Raw genomic sequence first — 10,626 nt, 5'->3', positions numbered from 1 at the left:
TTAATAATGCAGGCTTGAGTGCTGAGAGCTGTAAAGCAGGTTTCGCCTGAGCAGATCTGAGATTTAAAATCTCTCAAAAGCGATTTAGCCGTTTAAGCTACAGTAACAATTATACAGAGTCGAATAAATGAAACCGAGAAGTCTAATTAAACAAGAATATAACTTACAGTGGTTGCTGCGTCAATAGGTAATGTTGTCACCGGGTCCAGATGCACACTGAGTTCATCAGTTTCTAAATGCGGTATTTAAATGCTTTTTGAGCTAAAGGATGACTGAGTCACGCGGTTCTACTTCACACAATCAATAGACTGGCCCTGCCTATGTTAATAATGCAGGCTTGAGTGCTGAGAGCTGTAAAGCAGGTTTCGCCTGAGCAGATCTGAGATTTAAAATCTCTCAAAAGCGATTTAGCCGTTTAAGCTACAGTAACAATTATACAGAGTCGAATAAATGAAACCGAGAAGTCTAATTAAACAAGAATATAACTTACAGTGGTTGCTGCGTCAATAGGTAATGTTGTCACCGGGTCCAGATGCACACAGGCACCCTTACCTACCAGATTTAATAGCTAATCATCTTGAAGAATGCAGTATTTGTGGACGCTACAATGTGAGGGCCACCATCAAACCACATGAGGGAAAGTTTCCTGCAGTAACAATGGCAGGGGAGGAGATAGTCATAGACTATACAGACATGATAGACAGACACAGGGGAAAGAGGTACATACTCATGGTTGTGGATGCCTACACAGGGTGGCCAGAAGCCATCCCCTGTGCAAAAGAAGACAGCCAGTCTGTAATCAACTTCCTGGTACAAACCTACATTCCAAGACACGGGTTCCCCAAAAAGATTCGCAGTGACAATGGAAGCCACTTCAAAAATCACGATTTAGCGGTGGTGGAAGCCTCTCTTGGGCTAACCCACAGATTTGGAGCAGTGTATCATCCACAATCACAGGGAAAGGTTGAGAGAATGAACTTAAATCTAAAACAGAAACTAGCAAAGGCGATGGAAGAAACAGGAATGACATGGTTGGAGGCACTACCTCTCGCCCTATTGGCTATCAGGAGTTCCATTTGCAGGACCACTGGGTTCACTCCATATGAAATGACTCATGGGCACCAGTTTCCAGGCCCAGGGGCGGGAGCCACGGTTTCAAAGGAACTGTATGACAAAGTGGGGCACCAGGCATACTATAAACAACTAAAAGGCCTCGTTGCAGAGTTCGCGGACGAATCCACAGCAGCCAGAGCCAAAGGACACACAGAGGAAGCTGAGGGCAGCAGGGACGCTGAATACGTCCGCCTGAAGACGATCAAACCCAAGTGGTGTGCTCCAAGGTTCTCTGAACCACTCAAGGTAACCCAGCGAACAGATCATACAGTCAGAGTAGACGGAAAAGGAGACACGTGGTACCACTGGAGCAGGTGTGTGGAAGCACCAGCACCTACCAGGACCCTCGCTGACACCATCCAGGACCTAGGCCAACTGAACATCAGGCAAACAACCGAAGCCCCCCAACCCCCAAGTGTGGACATCGACTCCACTTCCGAGGAGGAGGAGACAACAGGGGAACCAACGGCAGCCCAGGAGATAACAGCCGGCGAGGAGGCACAACAAGGGACCGCTCCCCCAAAGTAGGCGGTACACCACACGCATCACATACACACACCACATAAGAGACACTCACCTACACTAAAAAAGCCCTTATTCTTTGCAAAAGTTCCGAGGTTGAATTACACCTGTTTCCACACCACAATCAGAAACACCGGGGGGTTCAAGGCAAGGCAAGGCAAGTTTATTTATATAGCACTTTCCAACACAAGGCAATTCAAAGTGCTTTACAAAAAATGAAAGAGATTAAGAAAATGGCATTTAAAATCAGTCATTAAAAGAAAAGCTAATAAAATAAACATTAAAAGAAAAAATACATGGATAAAAGTTACAGTGCAATTAAACATTAAAAGAAAAAGTACATGGATAAAAGTTACAGTGCAGTCTAAGATATGAATAGTTCAATTAAAAGCAGCGACAAAAAGAAAAGTCTTCAGCCTGGATTTAAAAGTAGTAAGAGTTGCAGCGGACCTGCAGGTTTCTGGGAGTTTGTTCCAGATATTTGGAGCATAATAACTGAACGCTGCTTTACCATGTTCATAGTTCAACAAAACTCTCTGGGACCACATAGTGACACCAACTACACCTGGACGTGGTGTAATCCGAGCAGACATATGGTTCCACTGCGGTGGCAACCAACTCCACGATCGCGTCCCATATAATGCCAGTGGTCTATGTGCACTGGTCACTTTGCTTCTACCAGTGAAAACCTACAAATTAAAAGTAGGGGACATAACAAACCTGGCAGAACAATACCCCTATCATACTACGAACAGAGTCAAACGCGAAGCCATGATTGACCCAGATCCAACGTACATAGACACAATAGGGGTACCACGGGGCGTACCAAGTGACTACAAAATAGCCGATCAAGTAGCGGACGGCTTCACATCCATCATCTGCCCCTGGTGTGTCATCAATAAAAACTCAGACCGCATCAATTACATTCATTATAATATCCAACGCCTAGGAAACCTCACACATGCCGGACTCAAGGCAGTTAGTGAGCAATTGAAAGCCACATCACTCATGGCCTATCAAAACAGAATGGCCCTAGACATGCTCCTAGCAGAAAAAGGCGGAGTATGTGCAATGTTCGGAGAGCAATGCTGCACCTTCATTCCCAACAACACTGCTGCAGATGGCACTCTACAAATAGCACTGGACGGTCTGAAAACCCTCAACTCCCGCATGAAAGATCAATCTGGTATCGACGGTAAATGGGACGAATGGATGTCAGTGTTCGGTAAATACAAAACCCTGGTCACCTCAGTATTGGTATCAATGGCCGTGTTTGCAGCAATTTTGACCTTGTGCGGGTGCTGCTGCATCCCATGTATCCGCTCAACGGTGGACAAAATAATTAGTACCGCCATAGCACCTTCTACTCCCCTGGGCCAACAACTCGCCTTGCTATCCTTAGAAAACAACCCAGACATTGAAGAAGGCGAAGAAGAAGCGGCAGCAATGGACACTTTCCCGACAGCACCACCAGTACCACCGTATGGCAGAATGTGGGAAAGAGAGACAGAAGCCTAAAACAGCTGACATAAATGTACATAAACAATAGCGTTGTTTTGTTGCCCCAATCATTAGAATGGGGCAAAAGGGGGATTGAAGGATAAAGATAAGGCAAATGTGGCAGTGAATATAAGATATAGTGGGCCTATCATGGAAAAGCTAAGACATTGAGCTGTCTGAGTGGAAAAGTACAGTACTGTGTTAAAGTCCAACTGCTGAGAAGCCTCAGTGGAAATATACTATGTGAATACTGTGTGCAACAAAAACGCGGGGTCAACCAGATTAAGAACAGAGGCATCCTGTTATGTCCAAACTGATAAGCCACAAGGTTGCAGAACTCATTATTCTCACACTAAATCACCCACCAAGCAGGCGCAACAGTTCACAAGGGCAGTCTTGTGAGTGAAACCAGATAAGGAAGTGAGTGAAAGCAAATAAGGAAGTAACAAAAGCGCGCCGAAGGCTAACCTAAGAGTTGCTAGGGTAGCAACGGCAGATACACCACAAGAAAGCAGCGAAGGTGGGGGCTCCGCTAGGAACAGTATATAAGCAGGATGTATTCAGTACTCGAGGCTCTCTTCAACTGGGATCTTACACTGACGAGCTTGTCACGGTGAGAACTCAAGAAGGAGTCCAAGGCGCTTTGTGGTATAGTATCAGATTGATGTATCTTTGTTGAACTGTGTAATAAAGTGCTTATTTGAAGAAACAATCCATTGGAGTGCAAAGTCTAGTTTTGTACAGCTAACAGAGAATAGTGTCTAGGACACAATTCCTTTTCCCTCAGAACTAAGAAACGGTCATGGGCAGATCCGGACAGCGACCCCGCTCTAGCCATATCCAAACGATCTGCGCGGAGGACGGACCTGGTCCGGTAGACTCCAACAGTACGCTTCTCCATGTTTGTGATTGGTCGAATGCTCCAGATACCACCCCTTTCATGTGAACGCGCACCTATCTAGATAGGACACGGCTGGCCTGAGCGATCCACTTGATAACCCGCGTCGTAGGACCGTTTAGCGAGAGCGCGTATGTTTTGGATTAGGCCAACCGGCTAACTCAAATATATCCAGGTTAGGTTGAACCGGCTTCGTAGTACAGGCCCCTGTTCTCCCTGTCCTTAGTTTCCCTGGTGTGTCTAATTGTCTGATTGTGTTCACCTGTTTCCCTTGTGTGTCTCCTGTGCTCATCAGCGTCAGCCCCACCCCTGATTGTCCCCACCTGTCTTGTTATCCTGTGTTTAAATGCTCCTGTCTCCCAGTGTTCAGTGTCAGTTCGTCTTGTCTCTTGCGATGGTCAGGTCTATGCTCTCTGTGCTCTTGAAAACATTTATTAAAATACATCAATATGAATGTTGTAGTGGTTGACATAATTCACTCATGGAGCTATAGGTTGGGGGTATTGTTCCGCACGGACATGTTTGTTGACTGTACGTACTGTGTGCCCTCCTTTCTTCTTCCTCTTGTCTTCCCGGGCTTCGACCCGACAACATGTGCGTTTCTGCTGCTCAATAAAGCTAGCTTTGTACCTTGGATGCACCGCCTCCGACTCCCGTCTCTCGGCACTACAACCTGATTCTTTTAAAAAAAAATCTCTTTGCTAGAACAGCGATAATAAAACAATGCTCCATAAGTCTGTGCTCAAAAATTAAATACAATTGTGCAATCCCTTTGCCAGAACAATAAGTTATAATACTTTGCAATCTGTGCAAAAAAATGAAAAAGAAAATGCTGATATTTGGCAAAAAAGTGTGTCTTATCACAGGTGGCTGCAATGAGCCTGTTCTGCACTGCACATTTCTTCAGAACAGGGTTGCAGGCACAGTGGCGGCGCCAGAGGTTTATTTTGGGGTGGCTGTGGGGTAGCTTGACGTTTCATAGAGAGTGCTCAAACATTTGGGGATTCCCATTAATGTACCGATCGCTACAGGGGAACTTTCTACTGCAACACTCCCCACGCAAATACACAGCGTATCGTTACACAGTACACTGTTACAATGAAGGCTCGATCATCAGCTCACTGCATATAGGTGTAAGCAGGGGTAAAGTGGTATTTTTGTGGTGTGTGGTCCTCACCTCCTCTAGGGGGGTCCTCACCTCCTCTAGGGGGGTCCGGGGACATATTCCCCGGGAAGATTTGTTTTTTAAGTATTGAAGTTAAAAGCATCAATCTGGTGCACTTTGAGAGCAACATGAAGAGATCTATGGATACCTCTCTCAACACCCATTTGAAACAGAACTGAAAACAGATTTACTTTTTCTTTATGAATATTTTACAAATCATTCCCCTTTCAAACTCTATTCTTGTTTTACTGTCATATAGTATTTCATCCCTGTTTTTAATTTATTCTCTGATTTTTATAACCATAATGATAATATAAACGTGCCTCGGAAATAATTGTTTACATTAATCGTGACACTCAGTTATTCCAGATGTCCTGCCAGGTTGTCATCATACCATGCTCTATTAGTGATTATAAAAAAATATATATATATTGTTAGCATTGTTGTCCACTCAACTCTTTTCTGTTATTTCATTTATATTTACATTAGGTTTTAAGGGTATGTATGATCTAATGTGTACCTTTTCCCTAGCCTATTTATTACGTTTAAAGCCCTTCTCTCCACATGGAATCATTAGCTTACTCCATCAACCACATATATAAATACAAGAAAGCCCTTTACTTAAAAACATTTGCATTCACGCACACACTCGATTCAATTCAGACATTTACAGGTTTGTTATAAAGGCATCAGGGAAGCCTTCATGTAATCTCTAGAAATACTATGAAATGCTTTCTTTGTTGACCAGTTTGAATGGCTTGTACTAGATTGCGTTGGGTAATATAGTATCTGATTGTTTATGAATGATATCATATTTCTTGATTTAGGTTATCATTTTCAGTTTTTAAAAGACCAAGTTCTTCAACCATTTTATATTTTATCTTAATCTGAAAAAAACAATATACTTAATGTATCAAGTCTTTTTTTGGTTTATTTCATTATTTAGATTTCAATACAAAAACATGTTTCTCTTCTGTTCTCAAAAACTATGCTCAAGGGTGATTTGTTTTGCGCATGCTCAGTACCCAACCAATCCCGTGCGAGCAACAGCACAGTCTCAGTTGCATCGCATGAATATAAATACACCACGCTGTCTCTCGGTGAATACGTTCTACTTTGAGAACCCTCAACCGTTGATCATGCCTGAAGCAGCCAGTGTGAAAGCGCCCAAGAAGGGCTCCAAGAAGGCGGTCACCAAGACCCCCAGCAAGACCGGCAAGAAGAGGAGGAAGTCCAGGAAGGAGAGCTACGCCATCTACGTGTACAAAGTGATGAAGCAGGTGCACCCCGACACCGGCATCTCCTCCAAGGCCATGGGCATCATGAACTGCTTCGTGAGCGACATCTTTGAGCGCATCGCCGGGGAGGCCTCCCGTCTGGCTCACTACAACAAGCGCTCCACCATCACCTCCAGGGAGATCCAGACCGCCGTCCGCCTGCTGCTGCCCGGAGAGCTGGCCAAGCACGCCGTGTCTGAGGGCACCAAGGCCGTGACCAAGTACACGAGCTCCAAGTAACCTGTTGCCGCTGCTGCTACAAACCAACGGCTCTTTTAAGAGCCACCCACTTCATCTACTGCTGCTTTCCTCTTTCAAAGTGTCCCGATATACGTCAACATAGTTGCCTTTTTAATATAACTAAAACAATACATGGTACAAGTTAACACCATTTATTTATGAAAAGCTGGTATTTAAATTATGTATTGGTGGCAATGACATTAAACTGCTATACTCACTTGGATTATCTTCCTGTGATCTTTATTTAACTATTTACATGTTAATTTTACTTCTTCAGCAGTAATTTTAAACTGAGCTCTGTAATTGTTGTATTACAATTAATTTCTGTTTATCTACATCACTTCCACCTGGAGGTTTAATGCTTAACAAATAAAGCTATATTGTATCTTAAGTGCTGCAAATATAATAATGTATGTACACGAATGAGATTAGTTTGTATTACCGAGTAGGTTAACACATACAGGGTATTTGCTTTGGTATATTTGGTGCATACAAATACACAGGATGAAGAATACCTAGCAAAATAATCAAAATAAAATAGAACTATATACATTTTGAGAAGACATACGTTATAGACCTTTATGAATACACATAATATGAAATAAGAGATGTCCTCAAAATATTAAAGATAACAAAAGTAGACATTACACAAATTACAATCTACACAAATAAGTTAAAACTGATGATCATTTTGTTTCCGTTAAATGTTTAGCCCACGTTACAGCTGCATGTATTTAGGTGGGTGTGTCATTTGAGTTATAATACGGAATATATTATTTAATAAGTTAATTACACACTGTAAATAAACATTAAGTATGACACCTTTATGAATGTCTTAATGTTCTCCACACATTGAGACTTTCTCTTCTTAAATTACAGGAGTTTATATTCATCTTTGAACGGGTGAAAACTATTTCAGAAAATACAAATGTAAACTTTAACGTCTCATTCTGAAAATAATTCAGGCGGCAGACCGACCTGTTTTCTGATTGGACGATCACAGTTACGGGTCAATCTGACCAATGAGCGTACAGCTGCGCTCCTATATATTCTGGTGAGAACTGTGACCGAGTTACTTTCTTCTTAACGTCGAAAAATAAACACATAGAAAATGTCTGGTCGCGGAAAAGGTGCAGGAAAGGTTAGAGCGAAGGCCAAGACTCGCTCATCCCGGGCCGGGCTCCAGTTCCCCGTCGGCCGTGTCCACAGGCATCTGAGGAAGGGCAACTACGCCCATCGTGTCGGTGCCGGAGCCCCGGTGTACCTGGCCGCTGTGCTGGAGTACCTGACCGCTGAGATCCTGGAGCTGGCTGGAAACGCCGCCCGGGACAACAAGAAGTCCCGCATCATCCCCCGCCATCTGCAGCTCGCCGTCCGCAACGACGAGGAGCTGAACAAGCTGCTGGGAGGAGTGACCATCGCTCAGGGAGGCGTGCTGCCCAACATCCAGGCTGTGCTGCTGCCCAAGAAGACCGAGAAGCCCGCCAAGAAGTGAACACCCTGAACCCGCTTCTACCAACACCCCAAAGGCTCTTTTAAGAGCCACCCACTTCCAACTAAAGAACATTCCTCTCTTCACTACACAACTACTTAAAGGCCCAGAGCAGTGATCTCCCCCTTGCTCTATATGTATTGAGTACAACATATAAAACGAGTCATATATTACACCAAGTCACTGAAACTAAAAACACCCATATTCTATAGCAATACACACTTAAAACTTAACTCTAAATTACTATTAATGTATGTATCTGTATTTCGGGGTGTAGCCTCTAAAGTAAAGCCTTATTTCAACTAAAGCAAACTCCTCTTCACAATGTCCTTCGTACATCCAGCAGGTTAATCACCACATTCTCAAATGAATAGCGCTTTGGTTTCTACATCTGTCAGAAACCAGCCCGAGTGAGCTAGAAATTGAAAATCTGCATCTGGAGTCCAATGAGGTGCTTTCAGTACATTGACTCCAGGTCTTTGAAGATCTGGAAAGATTCACCAAAAACCAAATAAACAGCAATGTTCAGATCAATTACTTATGTTTTAAATAAAGCTGAATGTATTCTAGTATTAATATCACTCTATAACCATAATACTTTTCATAGTCTATCTGTTAATTGTGGCTGTCTTTTCAAACTAAAATGTTCCTGACTTCCTCTACAGTGGACATACTGTAACATTTAAAAATACAATTACATTAAAAAAGTCTAAATTGCAAGATGTTTTTCTTTTAACCCTAAATAGGTAGGAAATCAAAAATAAAGAAGATTGGAAAACATTTGTTTCCTGGGTTCCCAGGAGGATAAAGCCCCTTTTGCTGGATGTCACGTAGTTTCCTCTATTCAATAAGGCTTCTGTATTAATGTTGCTGAATTCTACTTCACCCAAGTAGCATTCAGTACGATCCTCTGTATACCTGAGCCACGCAGTACGCCATGCTATATTTCCATTGTGAATGATGCAAGCCAGTCAGCAGTGAATATCAGGACCAAGTAAGATGTTCATGTATTGAATTGATGTGTATTTCCAAGATGCATTCAAGTCATTTCTTCATCTTTCGTTGCCAAAAAAAGTTATAATCAAACTAATACTCAAATTTCACACCAGCTGTGACTGAAAGTGTATTTGATTCAGGTCATCGCTTTGCTTATAAATAGCTGACTCCATAGTAGGAAACTCAGATAACTTATACTTTATGTTCTTCATTTAAAGACATTATTTTGTTATTAGAGAATCAGAAACCATAACGGGTTTGTTGCCAAGTAACACATACTTAGAATGTGTCTTGGTGTTTTATTCGCATACATAATAAAAACGATTTTAAGAATGCTAAAATAACATTATAAATATAGCAATATGTACATCAACATATGTATGCATTACAATATGCAGAATTCAGAGTTTATGAATGTATAGAATAATTTGTGCATCATTCATCTTTGCTGGACTTTTGTATCATAGACAAAGTGTTAAAAAAGCTGTATGTCACACATGGATGTATAATAAGAACAGTTTAACAAATGAGCGCGAAATTTGAATTTTCCAATCGCTACCAACCAATAGTTGAGCTGCAGTGGCACGTGTATACATTTGACCAATCAGCGTCGTTGCCGTGCCTGCTCTGGCTATATAAGAGACACAGACAAGTCTTCCACGTTACTACTTTCCAACAGAGAAGCAGACTCTCTCTAGCCATGGCAAGAACCAAGCAGACCGCCCGTAAATCCACCGGAGGAAAGGCTCCCAGGAAGCAGCTGGCCACCAAGGCTGCTCGTAAGAGCGCCCCGGCCACCGGCGGCGTGAAGAAGCCCCATCGTTACAGGCCCGGTACCGTGGCTCTGAGGGAGATCCGCCGCTACCAGAAGTCCACCGAGCTGCTGATCCGCAAGCTGCCCTTCCAGCGCCTGGTGAGGGAGATCGCTCAGGACTTCAAGACCGACCTGCGCTTCCAGAGCTCCGCCGTCATGGCTCTGCAGGAGTCCAGCGAGGCCTACCTGGTCGGCCTGTTCGAGGACACCAACCTGTGCGCCATCCACGCCAAGAGGGTCACCATCATGCCCAAGGACATCCAGCTGGCCCGCCGCATCCGCGGAGAGAGGGCTTAGACTGACCAGAACACCGAAACACAACGGCTCTTTTAAGAGCCACACACACACACACTTACAGAGCAACCCGTCCTGAAACACATGTGTGCAAATACTTTATAAACACATTGTCCCCCTTTCATTATTAAAGCATGGTCCACAGTAACACATTATGATAAGATAGTATATAATGCTGATCCATATTGCAACTATCACTGGGTTGTAATGCAGGCTCTCATTTATGGCTAGACTCCGACATCTAGTGGTGTTTTTAGATAAAGCTCATTCCAACACAACGTAACTGAATACATCATGTTGTTCTTTAAACATGTT

The 10,626-nt window shown here is 43.2% G+C and overlaps 3 protein-coding genes across 3 annotated transcripts; all 3 read left to right on the top strand.

Moving 5' to 3' along the window:
* Positions 1 to 6,328: 6,328 nt before the first annotated feature.
* LOC117550573 (histone H2B 1.2-like) lies at positions 6,329 to 6,917 on the top strand. Its single transcript, XM_034222987.1, has one exon. It carries the CDS (start codon positions 6,338 to 6,340, stop codon positions 6,713 to 6,715), a length of 378 nt encoding a protein of 125 aa, XP_034078878.1. The 5' UTR covers positions 6,329 to 6,337; the 3' UTR covers positions 6,716 to 6,917.
* An 879-nt stretch (positions 6,918 to 7,796) lies between these two features.
* Positions 7,797 to 8,264, top strand: LOC117550585 (late histone H2A.L3-like). Its single transcript, XM_034222999.1, has one exon. It carries the CDS (start codon positions 7,827 to 7,829, stop codon positions 8,208 to 8,210), a length of 384 nt encoding a protein of 127 aa, XP_034078890.1. The 5' UTR covers positions 7,797 to 7,826; the 3' UTR covers positions 8,211 to 8,264.
* A 1,594-nt stretch (positions 8,265 to 9,858) lies between these two features.
* LOC117550558 (histone H3) lies at positions 9,859 to 10,328 on the top strand. The gene has a single exon (XM_034222971.1). It carries the CDS (start codon positions 9,904 to 9,906, stop codon positions 10,312 to 10,314), a length of 411 nt encoding a protein of 136 aa, XP_034078862.1. The 5' UTR covers positions 9,859 to 9,903; the 3' UTR covers positions 10,315 to 10,328.
* The last annotated feature ends 298 nt before the right edge of the window (positions 10,329 to 10,626 follow it).

The sequence above is a fragment of the Gymnodraco acuticeps genome, unplaced genomic scaffold (assembly GCF_902827175.1).
Source record: "Gymnodraco acuticeps unplaced genomic scaffold, fGymAcu1.1, whole genome shotgun sequence".
Taxonomy (NCBI): Eukaryota; Metazoa; Chordata; class Actinopteri; order Perciformes; family Bathydraconidae; genus Gymnodraco; species Gymnodraco acuticeps.
Note: the sequence above shows the minus strand (reverse complement) of the source record. Positions and strands in the feature narration are given on the sequence as shown.

Excerpts from the sequence above, each read along its gene's own strand:
- LOC117550573 (XM_034222987.1), top strand. The coding sequence starts at position 6,338 with ATGCCTGAAGCAGCCAGTGTGAAAGCGCCCAAGAAGGGCTCCAAGAAG.
- LOC117550585 (XM_034222999.1), top strand. The coding sequence starts at position 7,827 with ATGTCTGGTCGCGGAAAAGGTGCAGGAAAGGTTAGAGCGAAGGCCAAG.
- LOC117550558 (XM_034222971.1), top strand. The coding sequence starts at position 9,904 with ATGGCAAGAACCAAGCAGACCGCCCGTAAATCCACCGGAGGAAAGGCT.